Source organism: Hippopotamus amphibius, chromosome X, assembly GCF_030028045.1.
Source record: "Hippopotamus amphibius kiboko isolate mHipAmp2 chromosome X, mHipAmp2.hap2, whole genome shotgun sequence".
Taxonomy (NCBI): Eukaryota; Metazoa; Chordata; class Mammalia; order Artiodactyla; family Hippopotamidae; genus Hippopotamus; species Hippopotamus amphibius.
The window spans coordinates 14328669-14352604 of NC_080203.1; the positions used below are offsets into that span (position 1 = coordinate 14328669).

The following is a 23936-nucleotide window of genomic DNA, read 5'->3' on the forward strand; positions in this document are numbered from 1 at the left end:
GAACTTTTTAGTTCAGTAAAATATTTTGCTGAACTTAAATCTTTGTATGTGTGAAGTACCTCCATGTTCTATAGAGAGCCCTTTTTTTAACTTCATTGAGAAGGCTGCATGTGTCATCTCTCATTTTGTCTCTACTGCACGTCAGAGTTGTGGTCCCTTCCTCTGGGCTCCCCCAGCTCCTTGTATACTCACCACTCTGCCTCCCCCTCTAGAATTTGAACTCCTTGGCCGACAGGGCCTGAATCTTTTCTGTCCTCAGTATTTCGCACTTAGTAAACAGTAAATTTTTTTTTTCAGTAAACGTTTTTGAAGTCAACTAATGAATGAACTGATGCTCTATTCAAGTTGTTACCAACCTTTTTGGGTCAACCTCCATTATGATAGTAATTGTATCTTTAGTAGCCATTGATTGAAAAATGCATAATTGTGTTAATTTGTATCACATTTAAATGCATTTTATTAATCAAAAACATTTTATATGTGTGAAAAATACGTGTGAATATGGGATATTATTTATTCAGGTCACAGACAGTGGTTGTATGACAACATCTAGCACTGTGTAGAAAATACTGAACTCAATAAGTATTTTCATCAAAACAAGGTTCATTATAAAAACCTTTATATTGTTTTCAATAAAGGAATATTTACAATGTCAGATCAGTCCTTTACAAATATGTTATAGCTTCCAATCTCTAGTCATTCATTCATCCAATATTTATTGAATGCTTTCTGCATGCCAAGGTCTGTTCTAGGAGTTCAAGATTGTCAAACCCAGGAAAACACTTGTAGTTGATCAAATTAGGTTTATTACTCAATGCAACAAGAAAGAATGTACACCATGAGGAATAGTAAGGCCTCTTGGGAAGAGAATGTTAGAAAAGTCTTATAAGATTTGGATGGTTTGGAGAAGGGCTTAAGGAGTAGGGCCTTGCTGGGTGCTGTTAGCAAATGGGAGTGATTTTATGACTGGGCGTGTTAGTAAGTCTTATCCAGGAAGTCAACATGTCATTGCTCAAGAAGCAGTAGTCACCCAAATTAGCCAGAATGTAGATGTTGGTCATTATTGTGATTTGGACAGTATTTGTATTCTGTCTGTGTTGAAATGTGATTATAGAGTGTTTTTGTCTCGATACATCAAGGTCACAGAGTGGCCTTGTTGTGATGTTGCTGTTCTGTGAAATTGTTCATGTTCTACAGAGCACGGAGGCCTAGCTGTGAGTGCCAGGCCAGCTCTTGGATGTCAGGGGCTGCTTTGCTTTTTCTCAAGCTACAGCTTTTAATAAAACAAATAAATTAAAATCCCTGCCCACATAGAGCTTAGATTCTAGTGTGAAGAGAGAGACAGTAAACATAAGAAATTTATCATGTAAGTTAAAAGGTGATTAGTACTATTTGGCAGGGGCGGGGGGTGGGGGGAATGTGTTCGAGAGAGGAAGTGGCAAGTTAAGTCAAGGTTGGTCTCACTGAGAAGATAACAGGTAAGAAGCCAGATTGAGTGGGGCTTTATAGCCCCACCGTTGTAGGAGCTTCTTTACTTTCAGAGAGAAAAGGATCCACTGGAGGGTTTGAACAAAACAATGATTTGATTTGACTTATTTTCTAGTAGAGCTACTTGGGCCATTGTGTTGAGAATAGACTGCAGATCGAGAGGAGCAGCAGCAGGGAGATCAATTAAAGGCTTGCAGGGTGGTCATAGTGGAGAGGCGGAGAAGTGATGTGGTTCTCAATGTATTTGAAAGTGGAGCCAGTAAACACTTCTTAATGGATTGGATGTGAGTTGTGAAAAAGAGTCAAGGATGAATCCAAGATTTCGGTTTTGGTTGATCAGAAAGATTTAGTTGCCCTTTCCTGAGATGAGGAATACTTCAGGAGGAGCAGGTTTAAGGTGAAGGCAGGTCAAGAATTCAGTCCTGGACTTAAGTTTGAAATACGCTAGACGCCCAAGAGGAGATATCAAGTGGGCAGTTGGATATATGGAACAGGTCTGGGCTAGATATGGGAATTTTCAGTGAATGGGTTGTATTAAAACCACTGGACTGAATGAGATCACCTAGAGAGCAAGTAAGTTCCAAACACCGAGTGCTGGAACACTCCAACAGACGGCTCAGGGAGAAGAGGAGCCTGAGAAGGAATAGCTAGTGAGGGAGGAAGAGAATCATTCATTTTAAAAGATTTCTTGAGCACCTAAGTGGTACCAGGCACCCAGGTAGATACGAGGGTTACAAACACTGTAGGGCCACTCACTGAGATGTAGGGAACATGGGAGGAAGCAGATTTAAAGGGAAAGTTAATGAGTCTGGTTTTCGACATTTTGAATTGCAGGTTGTCCTAGGGGACAACCAGCAGGAAGTTGGAAATTTGGGTCTGGAGCCTAGGGAATTCAGGACCAGAAAGAGTCATGACCATGTGAATATCTTTAACTTTGGTTTTTGTGAATATATTTATTTAACCCTTAGTAAATGGCCACATTCAATATTATAAACATAGTCTAGAGAAGGTGATAGTGATATTTAAAGCCATGTAAAGTATTAACCCTAAAAGGCTGGCCACTGCTTATATTTAGTTTCCCTAAGGGGTTGCAATCTTATACTTAATTGGTCTTCATTCACTGAAAATCTTTTGAAAAGTTCTTAGTTAATATCTGTTAGAAACAGAGCTTCTAGCATGTAAACATTCTGAATAAGATCCTGTTTTTAAAGGGAGGGTATCTTAATATGATGCATTACAATATGTTAGTTTCTTTTCTGTAGTCATCAGAGTAACCTTATTTACAAAACCTCCTTTGCTTTCACAAAAAGTGTGAAAGGAAACCATCTTGTTTTAGCTTGTGATTTTTCTAAACACATAAATACCATCTTGCAGATGATGGTTACAGTACGTTTATGTCTCTCGTGTGGGTTGTCGTTACAGCCGCTGTATGATGCCGCTTACCTTACGATGTACAATATCTGCTTCACGTCGTTGCCCATCCTGGCCTACAGTCTTCTGGAACAGCACATCAACATTGACACTCTGACCTCAGATCCCCGGTTGTATATGTAAGTGGAACATATTTAAGTTAAAACCCCCTCAGACTTTCAAAGTTGTGGCTTTCATTTTATCTGCAGGTAGGAAGGACACAGAACTCCCCTCCCGGTTTGATTACATGGTTCTGTTTTAAATTTTTAGCTACTTAAACCAGACAGACCAACCCAGCGGAAAATGTTTCCTTAGGTATATGTCCTGTACTTGAATGGGTGCGAATTATTTAGTTCAAAATCAGTAATTCCTAAAACTTTGCCTACATTGTCACAGAATTCTAGTGTCTTACATGAAGTCACAATAGTTTAACTACCCGCCGCCACCACCCCACCATCCCCACCTTCCCCAAAAAGGGCCACACAAAGATCTTTGGTAAGTTTATAGAGTATTGATTCCTACCTGTATTGGGTTGAACTGATGATGTTATGTTAGGCTTTGTCTTGCAAACTGCCCCTGAAACAAAGCCTCCCTGCTTTGTTAGCCACATTCTAAAATGGCATTGTTGAAGAAAACAATTAACTCATCAAGCCATCATATTCATTTTGTTAGTTGGCAATAGATGCTTTTCTCTATGGATGAGGGACTTGGCACTAGGCCCAGTTGCTTAACCTTTGATTAAATTGGATTTCTATAAGTGAAGCCTACGGCTAAGGATAAAGATGTTAATTTACAGCAGGTTGTAAGCACTGCTGAATAGTGGGTAGCAAGTGCAATAGAGAGACTTGGGTGTGGTTCATTTGTACAAAGTGAAGGCACACAAATTTAAGGGATGTCTTTAACCGGAATGACTCATAAAACTCACATTTAGGAGTTGTTAGACTTAACCAGGTTTATAAAATTTGTTATTTTAAAGGTATTTATTATGAAAAATTTAAAACATGTAAAGAATGTAGCAAAAATACTATTTATATAGTGAACTTCCCTGTCCTTACCACTCAGCTTTAACAATGATCAATTCAGGGCTAGTCTTGTTTCATTAATAACCTTGTCTTCTCTATCAAGGACTTATTTTGAAACAAATATCAAACATTATATAAAAGTTATTTCAGCATGTATCTTTTACATGTACTGGTATTTTAAAAATAACCGTACACTATCATACCTAAAAATGTAACAAGTTGATGATATCAAATACCCAGTCAGTGCTCAAATTTTTCCAGTTGACTCATTTTCTTTTCATAGCATGCTTGTTTGAAACAGTACGTAAGGCCCATATATTGCATTTGGTTAATATGCCTCTTGAGACTCTTTTAATCTGTAGGTTAACTTGGCAATTTATTTGTCAGGAAGCCGGATCATTTATCTTGTACCGTTTCCTCCAATCTAGAGTTTGCTGATTGCCTCCTCATGACGTTAACATGTTCTGCCTTTCCCTGTATTTCTTGCAAAGGATATAGTTAGATCTATAGGGGAATCGTAGAAACCTTGGTACAAATCTTCCAGAGCATCAGCTCCCACACCCTCTTTTTTTAAAAAAATAAGGACCCAGGTCCCAGAAATGACTTGTCTAAGGACACAGGGTATAACAGGAGGCCAGAGCAAGATCAGACTTCTATCCTCCTGATGACCAGCCCTGTGCTCTTTTCCACGGGCTGGTGGTTTTCAAATATTGAGCAGCAGTGTTCTGTCTTCAGACAGCAACTAAAGTGAGGATCAGTAGTGCAGTTACTCTGGTTGAAGAGGGGTTTGGGTGGCAGTGAGCAAACTGCCTCCCATTCAGTCCCCGCAAGAGCTCTAGCTAATCCCCTGCACTCTGATCCCAGCTCTGCCAGTGACTCTGTGGCCTTGCGCAGGTTACTTGACTGAGATGGGCCTCAGTTTCCTCTTCAGTAACAATAGATCTAATCACAGTGTTTTGGGGAGGATTAAATGAGTGACTACATGTAAGAACCTAGTGGTGCCTGGCACAGAGTAAGTTTTCAATAGATGGCGGCCATTAATCTTATTATTCTAACACTCTTTTCCACATAACTTCAGGGCTACGCTGAGCGCTCTCATACATTAAGAATGTTGAAAACTTGAAGCAAGCTGTTGACTACAAATTATAGTAAGGGTTTCCATGAAGTTTTAGTTACCACACGCAGGTGTAGGTCATGAACTTTTAAACAATTTTGTATAGAGGGTATACTTGCCACATCTGATGGAGAAATGAAAACCATGGCATACCTATCACCCAGCCCAAAATGCAGCTTCCTGCCTGCCTGCTCCAATGAGACACTGCTGTCAGCCTGTCACTGTACTGGAGATCGCTCTGCTACTCTGAGCATTCCTTTGTAAACAGGAAGCTCTAGTCATCATACGTGACTCTCTGCATTTGTACCACTTAATGTTACTTGTGGCCTTGTGTAGCATATTACAGATACCACCTTCGGGGACTTAGTGACGCAGGTGTTTACCAAAAGTTTTGATGTGAAATGTGACATAATTAGATCTTTTCATATTTTTTGAGAGAAATTTGAAAAGTAAACTGTAGTTCTTTTATAGAGGGTTAGAGGCATAGTCTGTTTCTTCTACAACTTTAAAAGGCAAAAGAAAGGTCCTGGTACACCTGCTGCCTCCCATCAAATGAAGGTGCTCAGGCCTGTGCTGCTGTTCATCCGCTCTCCCCGAGTCTTCATTTCCTCCTGTTGCCCCTCGCGTGGGCTGTCATACTCTGAGTTTGCAGCAGCTTCATCATTCACCCGAACGCAGCTACAAAACCTCAGCTATAACCCAACACACCATGACTCCCCTTCCTTTCTTCCCACAGTGTGTAATGTAAATCCAGTGACTGGCTGGAAAGACAGGAACCACTTCCTGCCTCAGCCTGAGTCAGTGACTCTCAAAAGCCTCATTGGCTGGCAGTTGCTGGGCCCTCCTGGCAAGGATCTTTAAGGGAGGTGCCTTCCATGTGGTTCCCAATTGCCTTGGGAACATGACTTATTGGCTGTGGGGAGAGCTTGTTTCTGAGAAGCAGCTGCCTCTTTGCTCCTGCAGTTTTTCTAGGGCAAACAGCAGCATGTTGCTTTATGCATCCCCCTACATTGCTGATTTCTGTGTGCACTTGGAAATCCTAGTATAATTGCTATTTCTTCAGGACACCCCTCAGCACTCCATACCAGCTGAACAAGGATCAGTCGTATTTACATTACAAAGGTCTTTCTTATTCATTGCAGCCCAATGAGGTTCTTGGTAGCGTTGGCAACAGGTGTGCTATTTGAGTGATTACATAACTTCTGATAAATGTTAAGAGGAATTTGAAATAGAAGCCAAAAGAATTCTGTGCACAGACCCATCTTCTTTCTGCAGCTCTGCCCCGTTAGAATTGATAGCCTTATTCAGCATTCTGACTTGTACACAGAAGACTGCGCTATTTTTGACAGATGTTAAACTTTTGATCTATCCACCTTCCATTTATCAAAGCATGGCTGTACAGCTTCAAACATGGTATTTGACTCAATTTTAAAAATATAAAGGGTACCCCAAGACCTAAGAAAAGTTAAATTCCCAGGAAGAAATCTTGATTAAATGAAATATTTTAACGATTACAGTTGCAAAGACACGGTAGCTTGGTTGAGAACATGTGATTTAAAGTCAGGTCAATCTAGGGTTATATACTGGCTCTGTCCTTACTAACTGAGTGAACTCTGGCATACTGCTGTACTAGTGGTTCCCAAACTTTACTGCACATTAGAATTGCCTAGGGAGTTTTAAAATTATCCTGGTTGCCCAGGTTACACCTCATGCCAGTTAAATCAGAATGAGGGTGGAAGCCAGGCATTAATGTTTTTAAAGATCCCCAGATGGGACTTCCCTGGTGGCGCAGTGGTTAAGAATCCTCCAGCCAATGCAAGGGACACAGGTTCGAGCCCTGGTCTGGGAAGATCCCATGTGCCGCGGAGCAGCTAAGCCCGTGTGCCACAACTACTGAACTTGCGCTCTAGAGCCCGAGAGCCACAACTACTGAAGCCCTCGTGCCTAGAGCCCGTGCTCTGCAGCAAAAGAAGCCACTGCACTGAGAAGCCGCTCACTGCAACGAAGAGTAGCCCCCGCTCACCACAACTAGAGAAAGCCCGGGTGCAGCAATGAAGACCCAACACAGCCAAAAAAGAAACAAAAAAACAAAATGATCCCCCAGGGATTCCAGTGTGCATCAAAATTTGGAAACCGTTATGATACACCTTTTTGAGGCTCATTATTTGTGAACAGTAGTGATAAGAATACCTATCTCATGTGGTTTTTGTGTGTACAAAAAAGGACAATATAAACTCTTAACCCACTTTTATAAGTGTATAATAAGTACTCAATAAATGAGAGCTAATTATTATTGATGAGATTAGTATTGTCAGTGGCCAGAATTTTAACTTAGAAGCCCTTTGACAGCTTCCTCCCACACCTCAGACAGGAGGTGATCACACAAAGACAAACCCGTGACTCGGTCTGGCCTTTTACCAAAAGCCTACCAGTCCCTCAGGGCAGCTCCCTTCATTCTAACAGGGTCGAACCCCCCACACACCTTTGGTGTTTCACTGTATCTTTAAATAAATAAACAGCCTACAGAGATTCAGTAACTTGTGTTTTTTCCCATTTCTCAATAGGAAAATTTCTGGAAATGCCATGCTACAGTTGGGCCCCTTCTTATATTGGACATTTCTGGCTGCATTTGAAGGAACAGTGTTCTTCTTTGGGACTTATTTTCTTTTTCAGACTTCTTCCTTAGAAGAAAATGCAAAGGTAAAAAAAATCTCATTATATCTTTTGGTATTATAAGCATGGCTTAAGTTTTTTTCCATAGACACTGGATCTATCATACACATACTCTAGCTGTAATCATTTTGCAAATTATTTTTCTAAAGGTATGGTATTTAGTTCTCCAAACATCCTTAGAACAATGGAAGTGTTGAAGTAAGAAATCACTTCCTGCATGCACGGTGAACTAGAGAGCTTATGTGCAAACCTCTGGAAGCTTAACTTGGCTATAATTTTTACTAGATGAACAGAATTTTTGGGACTTCAGACTTTGATGTGAAGAGGGCTTTTCTGTTTTAAAAGAAAAGTCTGTCCCCACTCAGTTCTTACTCATAGTGGCCTTCCGTGCTTAGAGTGGAAGGGGGTAGCTGCCATATGTTTGCAGTATTTGCCCAATAATTAGGGACTTCCCTTCTTTTCCTCCTTCCTTTCCACGTGGGAGCATAGTGTTTTCCAGAAAGGCTACACTGATCCTGCCAGTGTCTTCCCAGCAAGCGACTACATAGGTCAGCACCTGCATTGGGGTTATCTTGCCCTGGCTGTGCTCTAGGAGAGAATTGCCGATGGGGTGAGGTCTTCCGGGAGCCACACAGTGGAAAATCAAACCCACCACCTTGCATGCTGCTTTCACTATGTTCTTTGCTATTTCTGGGCTTCTTCTTATGGTCATTCATTGTTTATAATCATGTGAAGTAAATCTAAGGTTCAGAAAGACTTTACTGAGTACAATGACTGTGTCTAGAACTGAGACAATCAACATGTGTTCCAGGAGTGATAGGCTTAGTGAATTTGAATGATACTTTGAAATTAGGTACTACAATTAAAACCTTTCTAACTTGGACTAACAAATCAGTTTAGTGTGAATCCATTAAGATTATTAATCACTGAGTAACTGTTGAGGAAATACAGATTTAGTAGTTTAGAGTAGGCACATGTAGCATTTGCCAGGGAGAGTGCCCTACTAAATCTCTCTGTGTGTCAGGCCAGTCAGTTCAGGTTTCCAAGTCACCTTTGCCCAACAGTAAGAAGAAGACATTAGATTTTATGTTTTCTCAGTCCCTTCTGAGTTAAGACTGATTCTGTAACTTCGAGTTTTTATTTTATATTTATTTGGCACATAAATTGTATAGAGCTGACTCTACTCTCCTGCAATTCTATTGACATGGTTCATTGGCTCAGCAAATTCTACTGGTGGTGCATGGGGAGCTTCAAACCACCCTGTGTCCGATTCATCACCCATTTTGAGTTCATGAAGTCCAAGTGAATTAGATTTTAATATGCTAAAATTACAGTAGGTATAAGAACTACTATCAGCAGTTAAACATAACACCATGTATGATTTGATCAAATCCTTTTTTTGCTATTAACCTTAATTTTTTGTTTTTATTTTTTAAAAACCTTTTACATTTCATTTTCTGTTTTAATGTTATGCATTCAGACCTTGACAGCGTTTGGTAAGCATAAGTGCCATTCATTGCCATCGTTTGGATTTATACGTGGTATCTGCTTTTCTTTGACGTGCACATGCTGACAGCTCTAATATTTACAGCCACAAAATTAGACTCTATTTTATTTGTTTTTTTTAAATGAGATATAATTGACATATGACATTATGTTAGATTCAGGTGTGTAACATAGTTATTCGATATTTGTATGTACTGATTGATCACCACAGTAAGTCTAGTTACCCTCTGTCATCATATACTCTATTTTTAAAATGTGAGTTCATTTGTCTGCAAGTTAGTCCTTATTTGAGATCTTTAGATCTATACTATAGGAAAAGCCCATAACAAACTCTTGAGAGACAGGAGTCATCCAAATGAGTTGTTTTTATAAACGTTACTGCTAGTAGAATAGAGTTTTTCCTGCTTGTATCACACCAGTGTGTTCCCTGTTTTATGCTGCATGGAATCATGAAATAAACCCTACCAACCACACATGTGGTATACCTCTCCAAGAATATTTAGGCTCACAGTGAAAGCCAGCATTTTGGCCCAATCTTTTGAGTAGATATTTTCCTAAACAATTTATACAGAAATCTTTGTCAGTGACACACAAGATTAAACTTGGCTGTTTATTATTTTAAGCAGGCTTGTGTATTCATGGTACATGTAATTGTTGAATGTTTTTCAGGTATATGGAAACTGGACTTTTGGAACCATTGTCTTTACAGTCTTAGTATTCACCGTAACTCTGAAGGTTAGATTTTTATTTATTCAAATGTATTTAACACCATTTTTGTAATACTTTCTGGTCTTATACTAATATGTCTTTTTTGTCTTCTAATCTTTATTTTTACTGCCAGCTGTTATTCAAGTTTGAATGCTTATTAAAATTATGTGTAATATTAGAGATTTGGACATTTATATACTATTTATGATCCATTTTTTCCAGTATATTGTCTATCCTCTGTTTTTTTAATATACCATATTTACATTGGAAATCTCTTCCTTCTTTCCTGCTATTTTTGAGATGTTTTGATAAGTGGTGTATAAATGAGCTGTGAGTGTGTATGTGTGTGTTTCCATGTTACATACTTGAATATTTTTTAAAGTTATGTATCTGTTTAAGAATGCCAGTCCTTGGACACCAAGGAGGGAAACGGGGGATGATGGGATGAATTGGGAGATTGTGATTGACATACACACACTACTATGTATAAAATAGATAACTAATGAGAACCTACTGTAGAGCACAGGGAACTCTACTCAGTGCTCTGTGATGACCTAAATGGGAAGGAAATCTGAAAAGGAGGGGATATATGTGTGTGTGTGTGTGTGTGTGTGTGTGTGTGTGTGTGTGTGTGTGTGTGTGTGTGTGTGTGTATATATAACTGATTCACTTTGCTGTACAGCAGAAACTAACACAGCATTGTAAAGCAACTATACTCCAATTAAAAAAAAGTTCTTCATTGTGGGGATATTTACACCACAGAAAAATCAGCAAATGCTCCAAATCAAGGCTTTTGTAACAATATATCATTAAAGTTGAATAATAGATAATAAAATTTGCATACTATATGGAGGTTTATTAAACTAAAAAAAAAAAGTCCTAAAAGGGATTTGGGTACTTAAGACAGTTGAATATAGGTGTCCATGAGCAAGATATGTGTGCCAAAGAGCCCGGTAGTGATGACATCTTTATATATATATATTTAATGTGTTCACTGAAATTTACCCATATTAGTGATGAAATGTACAAGCACATAGAGTAGGTAACATACAGGAAAGGCAGTTTTGGGAAACTCATTGGCATTAACATGCAGCCATGTAATAAATCTGTGTGCTGAATATATCCTTGAGGCTCATGAGTTAGGACTCCCTTGTAGTTGAAGGTATAAGCAAATTATTTTGATCATTCCAGTAATAAACACCTCACATGGGGTCCAGGAATGAGTACCTTTAAATGAATTCCAGTATGCCCAGGGGTCAGAACTAGATTCAGAGGTATAATTGACAAAGGACCTCTAATCATTCCCCCTCTGAATTTTTATACCTGGTTCATCTCTCATACTGAATACAACAAACATGTTTGCATTATTCATCTCCTATTTCAATAATATTTTGGGACTGCAGAAGAAAACGTTACAATTCATCTCAGTTTAGCCACTTACTAGCTGGGTGTCCTTGGGCAAGTGACCTCGTTTCTCAGTACCTCCATTTCCTCTTCTATAAAATGGAGATAAAAGTACCACCTACTTCCCTTAGGATTTTTGTGAGAAGTCAATTAATGAATACGTATAAAGCAGTTAGAATGGTGTCTGGCACATGGAGTGCTCAGTACAATAGATGCTAGTCATTATTTACTATTATGTTTCATAGAATCATGATTTGAAACGGAATCCTCCTCGCCCTCTTTTACCCCTGGCCTCGCATATGGCCCAGGGCCTCCAAGAGCCCTTCATAGTTAAAGTTGGCCTTGCTGCAGCATCTTTCACATGTCCCTCAAAAGCCATCCCCTCCCTCCTCTTTGCATGGGTATCACTGTGGCCTTCCCTAGCATCCAGAGGGCGGGAATTCAAGACTGGGCTCCATTAGCAGTGTTATCCGTATCTTGTTTAGGAGTGAGCGACTGTTAACAGAGAGCTGAGGAGCAGGGCGTCACAGCAAGTAACAAAACAGACACCACCTCCTCTTCAAAAATTAAGGGCCCCCCTGGATATTAGGCCGTGTGGCCCAGAAATTTTAAGCAAGCAGAGTGGACCATACTTTTTGTTTTTAGATTGCATTTGAAAATCCCAGGTGCCACAATCTGAAGAAACAATCAGCCCTGGAAGAAACATGAAAGAATTAAAACCCAAGGCAACTGAAAATGTTATTAACTTAATGGAGTAGATATGGGTTTTGCAATCGAAAGGCACACGACATAGACCCACGATCTGTGGCTCCATGATGCCTGATGTGTAGAGCTAGTTGCCTTTGCATTTAGTAACCCCCATCTGCTGTGTTTGAGGTCTCACGATTCCTTGCGTAGTTTGTCTTCTCTTCCTAGTTACTCTCTCCCTTTCCTCCTGCTTTTCAGTATACCTGCCTCCACCAGCTAGGCCTTCTCCTTTTGCCTCACCAGCTCCCTGACCGCCACCACTTAAGGACGTGGGGCTCCAGTCTCCGGGATATTACCATTACCTCATTCCTTGGCTTTCCTTCAGTAGTGAGGCATCTGCAGCTGTGTACTTGCTTGACCACACCTCCATGCCTGTACTCTAGAGTCTAAATGCCTGAGGGCAGAGCTCTTTGAAAAGTCTGGGTTCTGTTCTTCTAGTTCCATTCTCTTCTGGTTGCCTGGCCCAAGCTAGATCCTCCCACAGGTATCATATTGTGTATAAGTTATCAAATGCCATCAGATACTGCCTGGTGCAACTTGTATGCATCATGAAGTCTCTTGTGTTGTATCTTTTCAGCTTGCCTTGGATACTCGTTTCTGGACATGGATAAACCACTTTGTGATTTGGGGTTCTTTAGCGTTTTATGTATTTTTCTCATTCTTCTGGGGAGGAATTATATGGTAAGCAACTGGACATGTGTGAGTAATATGTACATAACCAAAAATACATATATATATGTGCATTGTATATGCAAACATTATACTTTTAAAGTTTTGATTATTTAAGATGGCAAGGCTTCAATATTAATGGACTGGAAGTTACTTCTAGCCAGTAATGCTGCTAATTTCAGATAAGATGTCAAATGCAAGTATATAGACTGCACGAGTTACTCAAAAGACCTTGACTTCCCTTCTATTAGCCCCTGTCCAGATCTTTCAACTTGAAGATGTGTAAACATCACTCTGTGAAGTGAAACTAATTTCTAGCATGGCCTCCCATGTGATTTCCAGTGCAAATAGCTGTCCTGTGAAGTTTCTACACAATATACTGGCCAGTAGATACAATATTATCCATTTGGACCCTGTTCTCTCTTTATGGTATATTACTCTCATTCTCGTCACTCACTACAGATGTGCTCAAGATGTAGAATATATATCACTTAATACTCAGAGGGTTATATCTTGACCATCCCATTGTTTTGGGGGAGGTAAAGGTAGACTCTACAGCTTGGATGTAGAGTTCATTCCGTTCATCTTGGTTCAGTAGATGTCTATTCAGAATCCGTCTTGTGTGAGGCACTCTGTGGGATACAGAAATGAATAGGCTGTACCCCTGCCTCGAGCAGATTAGAGTCCAGTGAGGGGCACATAGCTGTGATTGGGAGAATTATAAGGAATGAAAATAAGTTAGATTTTCATCTCCTTTCCTTACTCACAGAGACCTATATTTTGTTTTTAAATATCATAGTTGTTTTCATTAATTGCTGACTTCCCCTGACAAGGATGCCAGCAGCAGGACTTCCCTGGCGGTCCAGTGGTTAGGACTTCGCCTTCCAATGCAAGGGGTGTGGGTTTGATCCCTGGTCAGGGAGCTAAGATCCCACATGCCTCGGTGCCAAAAAACCAAAACATAAAACAGAAGCAATATTGTAACAAATTCAATAAAGACTTTTTTTTAAATGGTCCACATCAGAGAAAAAGAAAAAAGGATACCAGCAGCAGAGAGCAGGACTAGAGTCTGCCGTAGGGTGAGATTCCAGGAGTACGTGGTTTCACTGGTTTGAGCAAAATTGTACATACAAAACGTCCCATGTTATCGCAGAGATGTGAGGACCATGTTTATGTCCCTTGAGACTTAATTAGAAGAAACTCTTACTGTTTTGGAAAGCTTTTGAAAATAAAAGCCTCAATAAATAAAAATATGGAAAAGCTAATCACTTATGGAAGTAGCAGCTCCAGAAAGTATAATTACAGCATTTATTTGACACCTATATAAGTAATTGTTGAAGCAATGAAGCTGAAAGAAGTCTTTGTTTTCTTTAATAATATACTAATGAATCAAAGTTAATCAGCCAAATGTAATATACAGTTGTTAGAATTGAAATGTTTCTAGCAAACTAGTTTCTCACTCTTTCCAGACTATTCCTTATTGATTAAAATAAATCCTTTAAATGATTGACGATATTGTCACACCTGTTTCTGTTCATTAGAGATGCTTACTAAAAATGAAACGATAATAAATATTTTGTTGCCTTTAGCGCTGTCCTTAAGTAGACGTGTCTGAGTTGAGCTACTACGTGAATATAAAATTTATATTGTGAAGCAACCAGCAAAATGTGACTAGAAACTAAAACTTCAGCTGAATGCTGATTGTGGCTTATCTCCAGAAATGCTCAACCCTGAGGCATTGGGACTCACCCCTCTTTGAGGTTGGGCAGTGAGAATGATGATTTCTGAGCCCCAAACCCCATCCAGGAATAGCATCTTTTGTTTTTTACTGCTCCTCTGCAAAACTCCATAGATGCCCATCAAAATCAAGAGGAAAACTGTGGAGCTTTTAATCACAGAGTATTGTGGGTCATGTGCAAAGGAATACCCTGTGATCAGATGTCATTTGTCTGCTGGACCCTTGTTGTGCCTCAGTTAACTGCCTAGAAAATTAGTCAGGGTGTTCTTCCAAATTAGAGTGGAAAGAGAGCCCTGTGGAAATCTTTTCTTTATTGTTTACCCCGAACCTCATGAGTTTCTCCACCTCACTATTCTGCTCATAATCTATTCCACATATATTCCACAGTCTAGTCCTCATCTATGTAGAGCCACGAGCTTGATTTTATCATGTTACATGAGAGTGCACAAACATCAGTGTTTACATGAGAAAACAGTTTATCTTCAGCGAGCACTATTTGTGATCTACTAAAATGAGACCAACCACTTATCTACCTAAGGCTGCTAATCCAAGGACAGTCTGATGTATACCCCGACCTTGAGCAGCTGCTTTGCACTTCCTCCCCCTCAGCTTCTGACAACACTCATCCTTACCTAGTGAGGCTGTCTGTGGTTCAGCTCAGGCAGGGAAGGGAAACTGGCTGGACTTCTCAGTGGCCACCTAACGGTGCAGAAAAAGGCGTCCTAGATTTCTGGACCCAAGGCTTAATGTGTGATGAGCAATATTCTTCTGTCGACTTACTTGGCACACACTGGTACTCAGTATATATTTGTGGATGAGAATGGTAGATTCCTCCCACTTGAGAGAGAAAAGCTCTGAAGTACTTGTTATGCTTACATAGGGGTTTGGGGTGGGGGTCGTAAATAAAAATGTCTTAAATTTCCAAATGTAGAGCACAAATCCTTTCTTACATTAACAAAACAGTTAAGGAAGTAAAATGTTCATTACCATAAAAATTAGTCATCATTTCTCTTGAATATCTCTGAAGCTCCAGCATTTTCCAATGCGAATATTCTCCAATCGGCAGCTTTAAAATTGAAAGACAGTTTCAGTTACACTTGTGTTTCATATAACAGGAACTGATTTGTTTTTCCATTATGTATTTTCTTTCCACTCTAGGCCATTTCTCAAACAACAGAGAATGTATTTCGTATTTGCTCAAATGCTATCTTCTGTGTCCACATGGTTGGCCATAGTTCTTCTAATATTTATCAGCCTTTTCCCTGAGATTCTCCTGATTGTATTAAAGAATGTAAGAAGAAGAAGTGCCAGGGTAAGAACTAAGTTTATATTATAACGTGATTTTTGGAAGGGGCTGCCGTGAACTAAAAACTTTAGAGAATTGCATTAGTTACAGCATGTTAAACCCCTCCTTACAGGTTCATCACTTAATTTCCTCTTCTGCATAAAAAGTATAATAAAAAACTTCGTTATCCAATGCAGGTGGTAAGTAGATTCCTTAATAGTGTTCTATGTGACCTTTAGCAGTCCATATGGAGTATCTCATATGCTCCATATGGAATTTTAAACAGAAAAAAAGTCTTTCTTTCTTTCTTTTTTCTTTTTCTTTTTTTTTTTTAATTAAGCCTAGAATTTTCACACTGGGAATTTCCACACCAACATTCCAGCTTTTACCTTAGAAATTTCCCTGCAGGTTGTTTGCAGACTTTTTTCTTTCAGTTGATAATCCCAATTTGCCTCTTTCAAACCTTTCCCCTTCCTTTAATTATAGTGCTGCTTAATCTCTGTGTTGCTTCTAGCCCTGTCTGTCCAGCAGTATAGTTGAACCAAAGAGAATTCCCTGGATGTGGTTTCTACATCCTTTCCCTCTTGAATACACTTGTAAAAATTCAAGATTACTTTATGAGTGTGTTTTTATTTTTGCTGCTTATGCGGTAAATTTTTTGCGGGAATAAGAAGTTATTCCCCTCTGTCAGCTTAATAGCTTGGCCCTGCATTGTCTGATATCTTTTGAGCCTTTCTTAAAAAGCCTTTAAACTGAAAGGGGTAGATTAGCCTGGAAAAATAAAACTTCTGGCAAATTTTGACCAACAGGTTAATTAAATATGTCATATTCCTGCCAATACTAGCTCATTTTGCCAAACAGAACCCTGTTTCGATCATAGTGACACCACTTAGATCTTGTAGTCCCTCCAAGGCAATATTTTCAAGAAGTAGTGTAAGCTATATCTACCTGATCTATTTCATTAAATTTACCAACCAGTTTAGCCACAAAACTGGTTTGTCTTAATTTTTTTTCTTTCCTATTGATAGATTTCAGTGGTTGGTGTCATGCAGAATAGGAAACTGAAATGATGATAGTGGGAAAGTCTTCAGTGATTAGATGTATAAGAGAGGAACTTCATGATATAAATCAATATCAGCCCCAATCAAAAGCAATAGATTCTCAGTGGCATAAGCCACATTGATTCTTGGTATACATGGCCAATCGCTGTATAGTTAGGTGGTCACAACTGGCCTTAACTCCCTGCTTCTGCATGCCTTATGGGTGGAACTAGACAGTAACATTAACATAGCTGAGACCGCCTTAATCTCTAATCCTTCCGGTAGACACCCCCCCCCCCCCCCCCCATTAACTCGCTTCAGCCTGGTGTTTAGTCTTAGAATGGGAAAGTGGCATTTACTTGTCTGATTATACCTTAATACCAGATGAACAGGGGTAAAACAGGGTCCTCCCAGAATGGCTCGAGTGGCAATTTGCACGAAACCAAATAAAAAAATGTCACAGTAAGAAATATTTTGGTGACTTGTCATAATAGAGATTTGTCCAGGAAGGATCTCCTTATTTGAGAGTACACTTTGAGGAGCTCCTCGGTGTTTTTCTTACTTGGGGTAATGGAGCTCATGCTAAATAATGGCTCACACCCAGCTTCATGCTCTAAGGATGAGACAACAATCTCAGAAATCAAAACCTTCAAACATATCATCTTATCCTCTTCCTCAGGCCCTTTAAAAAAATTACACAATGGCTGGAGGTGACTTTTATATAAAATAAATGGCTACTAAATATTTTAAATGTGTTCAATGTTTTTATATAAATTAAATGGCCATTAAATGGAGGGGTGCTACAAGGTAGTCACAGATAAAGACTTAAAACATTTTCTTGTCATGCAAGCAGCAGATTCCAAACTTCTGTTTTACGAAAGCATGGAGTTCTTGGACTGCAGCCCTTTTTACTTAGCAGCGTAGACTGTTTCCAGGGTTCAGCATGAAATTTGTTTGCCATGGATTATGTCCATGATAGGAGGAATTCTAGTGTCTGTGCTATAGCTTGGCATGCTGATATGCTAGAACAACCAGGAGAATTTCCATAATCACCTTCATTCATTCATTCATTCATTCCTGTCGTCATTGAACCAGTGAACATGTGTCGAACCACCTACTGATGAACATCTCTCTTTACATCCAATGTCTGAAAGGCTAAATGGTTTTTCAGACTCTATGGGATTTTGAGACTTGCAGATGAGACAAAACATTGTGAGTACTCAGCAGCTCTGCTTTTTTTTTTCCCCTCCCTTGTGAGAAAATGCAAGAGCAAAGCAGTGCATATGAATGCATAAAGGCCAACTGAAACATGGCAGCCATGACTACTCTGAAAAGTCACATCTATTTACACAAGGCTCTAGTTAAGCACATCAAAGACACAGAGGCCACTTCTAAGATAAAGGAGAAAGAGTATCTTAATGACCAGCAGTCTGGCATCCTGGGTGACTTCCTGCTTTGGTCAGTATCCCTTACTAAGATGCTGGCCTCATTTTAAAGAGAGGCAAAAGATTCTTTTACACCAAGTCAGCCTCATACCTGACAGGCCCCTTAATGGGGTAGAGTGTGTGTCCCGTGCTAAAGGTAGAAGATCCCCCTGACTTCAACCAGGAAGCCTCAGGATCCTTTGTATGTAGAGCCAGAAATGCCTGTGGCAAGTAAACTGCCAGTGCTATCCTCCTGTGAGTCTCGGCAGCTGCTTTAAGAAGGGAACTCAGCAGTGGATAGAGAAAATGTCTCTATGGCATCTGAGAAAGAACCTAAGTCATTTACATTTAACAATTACAGAAGCCGCCTTCTGTTGAATTCTATTCAATTCAGCACACGTTGCCCGAGGGTCCACTGTAAGCTACCTGCTGTACTAGGTGTTGCTCATTCAGGGATGAATCAGATGTAGCTCCAGCTCACAGGAGCTCTCACTCTAGTTGAGTTATAAAGGGTGTTTATTTGGAACACTTCTGTAAGCAGGTATAAACAATAGTAGATTTGATAATATGGTTTGTAACACAGCTGAGCTATTTCAAGGTCCAAGTCACTACCTCCAGAAGCCTCCAGTAAAAAGGCTGGTATGGCAGCCTCCACCACAGCTGAGTTCTGTCATGATATTAGCATAATAAGGAATTCTGCTATCTTTGAATATAGGTTCCCTCACTCGTTCAACTCGGGTAAATATATTTTCACACCCTGATTTTCAGCAATGTAGTTAATTTTTGAGCTAAAATTCCATCATTAAGGATCATAGGGCTTTTCTTTAGCTTATAAATTGGCAAAGCCGCATTGCCATGCTGCTGACAAGTGTATGATGAAATTATCATTGAGCACTGAACAGTGGTACAGCAGATAACACTTCAAAGGAAATTTAAAGTTTAGGATTTGGGGCATTTCAAAAAGCTGTGTCCCCTCTAAGCACATTTTTGGGCTGTCTCTTAATCAGTAAAATACACCTAGATCTTCTGGCCAACTAGTACATACCAGTTCCTATTTCCAGTGTAGGAATTTTCCACATATCTTTAGGTGAAGTTTCCCCATGTAAACCACCATGATCAAAAGGAGGCTTGACTTTGCCTAGTAGACATGGAAACACTATAATCTAATGAGAATGGACCCAGCAACATGGCCATACCTTGCATGTGATGTCTGCACAAACAAGAGGGAACATTCCATTATGCAGGGAGCTCTTTCAGTGTGGAAGACAGGAAAAGGAAGAATGTCAGGTGTCTGAGCAAAATTCCCAGAGAAAGCACTTTGGAGAATACAGTTTATCCTTACAATAACAATAGTGTCAGTGATGACTGCTATTGCAATCCTGACATGAGTTCTAGGGGTAACAGCCTTGTGATCTAAATTAGACAAATATAAAGTTGAATCCTAACATCGTGGCTGTTGCGGTGGACCTTTATGCATTGGCCTCTTTGACAAACTGCTAATTGAACCAGTGGCAAAGCTCTTTAGATGACTGCAAAGGAATGTGGAAATTTCATACTGTTTTAGAGCATTATCTCCCATCCTTCTCACCACCCCCCGCCCCCAACCAATTGCTAGCTGTATCAATTTTTTATCGCTTTACTCTTTTCCATGCTCTCTACTGCCTTCTGTACTTTCATATTTCTTTTGTTTTCCTTTATAAAGTAACCTATTAACCCCTAAATTTATACTTCATAGAAATACTTTTATCTCTAACAGTTGGAAACGAGGTTTCGAGCACACCAAAAATGTGTTTCAGTTACAGTCTTAAATAGATGGCCTTGTATTTTAAACACAGCACGGGGGATTTGGTATCATGTTAATCTTGTTGCAAGGTTTTTGCCCACAAAATAGTAGACAGAGCAATTTATAATTTTTTTCTCAGAAATTAAATATTTATTTCTCTAGCTTTATCAATTGGTAATTTGCACGTTACCAACATGTCACCAACTTTAAGGTAAAATATGAATGGGAAAAAAATGTAGTTATGTTAAAACATGAATAAATTAAAATATTTGCCTTTAGAAGTATAAATGTTTGTTAGACTCTGCTAGATATATGTGTTACTTTAGCCGGTTTCTTTTCATAAGCCTATTTCCATTAGTCGCTAAGTAGATGATGCGGGGAATCTTGATTAGCAGAATCGTGAAGCTCATCCCCATAGTTGATCACTCATCTTCTGCTTTGCTTCAGCAGTACCAAAACCAAGTCTATAAATTAGTCTATAGCTTCACGCACAGAATAAGGGGGGGAAAAGAAACTAACCTCTTAGGTTTTCTGATTAAACTTCGTTACCGATTTTTACTTTTTCTAATGTTAGAAAGAAAAAATTCATAGCTCTTCAGCCAACGCTTTTAAAGAGTCTGTAGGAAAAAGGCAGGGGGCAGGGGACACTGATCAAATTATGTTAGAATAAAGGAAGTTAAGCATTGGTTCAGAGGTAAAGGGTACTGAAGTGTGGTTTCACCAACAGTGTTTCCATTATGTAGTTTTGATGAGCTTTTTCACCTGAAACTGCCCAAGGGCAGTCTGTGCCTTCATGTTCCATCTGTACAGTTGGATAGGGGAGACAGTTACTTCAGGATAGATTGGTGATGCACCCTGAGCGTAGCTCTCTGGTCAACGGATATTTGAACAGTGTAAGTTAGTGAATTGATGAGGTGAGCTTTACTTCAGTGAGAAACATATTTTTAAATTATTTTATTCAAATAGTTTTCCCATTAACAAAACAATTTTTAATTGATATATAGTTTGCTCATATAATAGACTATTCCTAACTCTAACTCTACTTTTACTTCAGAAAGTAACGTCTTCAAAACTAACGTCATTTCGACTTCAAATTCTCAGGGTTTCTTTTTAAATGTCTTACATTTCGGAGAATATTTACTTTTTTTTTCTTTTTGGTTTCTGCATTTCTCTTTTCTCTACTGCAATTTTCCACCTTTTGTGCAATTGTGAACAAGGTAACGAAACGCCTCCCTTCCTCAGGAACATCTACTATCTTCATGCTTTCTCAAACTTCCAGCAATCACAGTTTCTCTTGGAGTGAATAAGGTGATTTCCTTTCTTAATGTACCAACTTGCTTGCATTCTCATTTGCTTGACACCATTTTCTGATTCTTTATGAAAAATTCTCATGACTCATCTTTACATCTTCTATTGATACTTAGGAATATTTTGTCATTTTCCTTTAATCATTTGTTCACCTTCTCAAATTGTCACACTGGAGAGAAAGTGATTTTCAAAAGCTTGGACTGTAGGTCTGTAGTCCCATCGGTTCCTGGTACACAGTAGAAGCCACAGCGTGTTAGAGCTAGTCTGTTCACTAAGACAGGAATGTTTTGCACAAATTTCTCTTTGTTCAATACACTCACAGTACCGGCACAACTCTCAGAGGTGTTCACCAAAAGGATGGTAAGGTTTACTAATAAACCATGTTGACTTCATCTACTGCATAACTTACTAGTGTCATTTCAAAAACCCAAACGTACTACTAATGTCTGTATTCTTCTACCATGAAAACAATTCAACTCGAGTTGGAGACTTTCTTAGGTCTTTAAATGTAGTCATTTAAATGTTATGCATTTGCTATAGTGTAATCATTTGTACTTTGGGCCAGAAGAGTAGTCTAATAGGAAATGATTTTTTTCTTCCTACATTTTTATCACCAGGTAGGTTAACCAATCCTCAAATGCTTTAAGTATCTTTACCTCACTATTACAGAGAGATCTGAGCTGTAAAAAGGCATCTGACTCATTATCCACCAGACCTTCAGTCAGACCTCTTCTTTTACGAACATTCTCAGACGAATCTAATATATTGTAACAGGTACCTAGTGTTAAACAAGCGGGCTGGCTTTAAAGAAACAGATTAACAGCATTATAAAGAAAAAATGAAAATATCATTCTCTAAATTTTCTCTGCTGTTGGTGTGGTGAACTTTATACTATTCTTTGCAAAAATATAAAGATGCATTACTTGGAATATGGGGAAATACATATTTTAAATTTGCTAAGCCCCCAAATAAAATGTTAGGCATTTTCCAGAGCTGAAGGGGAGTACAGTATATTTCACTTGTAAGGGGCATGTTGTCATGGCATCACATGAAAATGCTTGTTAATACTGATCAGGAAATATAATTTTGATTTGAAAAGATCATTTGGAAAATGGAAAATAAATATTCCAAAATTGCATCTGTATAATATCAAGTCAGTTTTAGCATTGCATGATCTTATGGGAATTATGTGAAAATAATTCAATGTGTTCGTATCTCCATGTGCTGTGTGTGTGTTTGCAGGTATATACCTAATGTCCGTGTGAATGTCTGATCCCCAAGTATATGTTAATGGACCAATCTACTCTAATCACTTTTTATAGTGTCAAGTTTTATTCAAGCTAAATGTTTCAACTTTCAGAGGTAAAGGCTTTCCTAGCCATTCAGGGGGATGCTAGCCTAATCATATATAATGCTTCATAATGAATTTTTCCAAAAGTGAGTAAGTTCATTTTATAACATATTGTTTCATTAACCCCCTCCCCCCAAAAAAATACTTGGAAGGAATTGATATGCCACGGGAGAATCCTTGAACTCAGAATGACTCCTGTATGTGTTTTCTGTTTCCCACTGCAGGGGCCTCTGTCACCCCAGACCTTTAGAGGTCTTTTATCCATCCATGGGAATTTAGAGTAATTCACGAATGAGATTTACAAGCTTGTTAACAACTCTGTATGGCTTAGGGTAGGGCAGGGCCGTCTTTCATGCCCACATAAAAATTAATTATCATCATGAATGACCTAGCAGGTCAGTTCGCTTTGAGGCTAACAATTGTGAGTCCACCTCATGGGCCCATTTTTTCATCAGCTATCGATTTCCCCACCCTCCAGCAAAGAATAAAAATTGGGCTAATAGATTGAAGCCATTGGTTCTTCTATCTCATACAGTTCATCACAGTCTGCATCTGCAGTGTTATATTGGAAGCCAACTCATTTTGTCTCAGTCGACATCCTTTTACCCATTGGGAGTGACTCACCTGCTTATATTTTCCCTCAGTAATGAATCTGCTTCCCAGTAGCCTTCAAAGGCTTTGACCATTATGTCCCAGATAGCCTTGTCCTAAGCTATGCGGTGCATTTCAGCTATACTGTTTCTAGTGAATTTGGTATCCCCCTGGATTGCTTGCCTTAGCTTGGTCTGTGGTTTGGGAGACTAGGCTGGGTAGCAGACACTGCTACTGCTTTTGGTCTCTCCAGGGCCTTAACTCCTACAATGCCTAACAGAACTGAGGAAGTTTTTTCCAAAACTTTGTTTGATTTTTAATGTAGTTATTTCTTCTAGGAATATATTTTCATATGACATTATTTCTTTTCCAAGAAAAATATTTGGCAATTAGTTTAGCCACCGAATTTGTCCCTTGGTTGATAAGGGAACTGCCTGACTCCTTTTATAAGTTCTTGATGTGAATGGCAACCTTATTTTGGTTAGGCTCACCTTGACCCTGCTACCTGAAGAGCTAATATGAGGATATGGAGCATCCAAAGGAATGGAAGGTATTCTAAAGGACTTCTAGTCCAAGCACAGCAAGAAAGGTGCACCAAAAGGGGAAGAAAATAGTACACCCCTTAAGGCCCTTCACTACTCAGGTTTTTAAAAGTTGGATTTTTGAGTGGAGAAT

At 39.2% G+C, this 23936-nt stretch overlaps 1 protein-coding gene across 6 annotated transcripts in view; it reads left to right on the forward strand.

The window, feature by feature from the left end:
* ATP11C (ATPase phospholipid transporting 11C) overlaps positions 1–23936 on the forward strand; it is a 160663-nt gene that overhangs the window by 133353 nt on the left and 3374 nt on the right. For 3 of the 6 annotated variants that reach the window (XM_057718387.1, XM_057718386.1, XM_057718389.1), the window contains 6 exons: positions 2911–3038; positions 7599–7734; positions 9883–9948; positions 12650–12753; positions 15638–15791; positions 21989–22093. In XM_057718387.1, the coding sequence (XP_057574370.1) occupies positions 2911–3038; positions 7599–7734; positions 9883–9948; positions 12650–12753; positions 15638–15791; positions 21989–22090 (690 nt within the window). In that variant the 3' untranslated portion in view covers positions 22091–22093. Of the gene's footprint in view, positions 1–2910; positions 3039–7598; positions 7735–9882; positions 9949–12649; positions 12754–15637; positions 15792–15897; positions 15965–21988; positions 22094–23936 lie in introns of all 6 variants that reach the window. The other 3 variants (XR_009050295.1, XM_057718390.1, XM_057718388.1) reach the window with 3 other exon arrangements.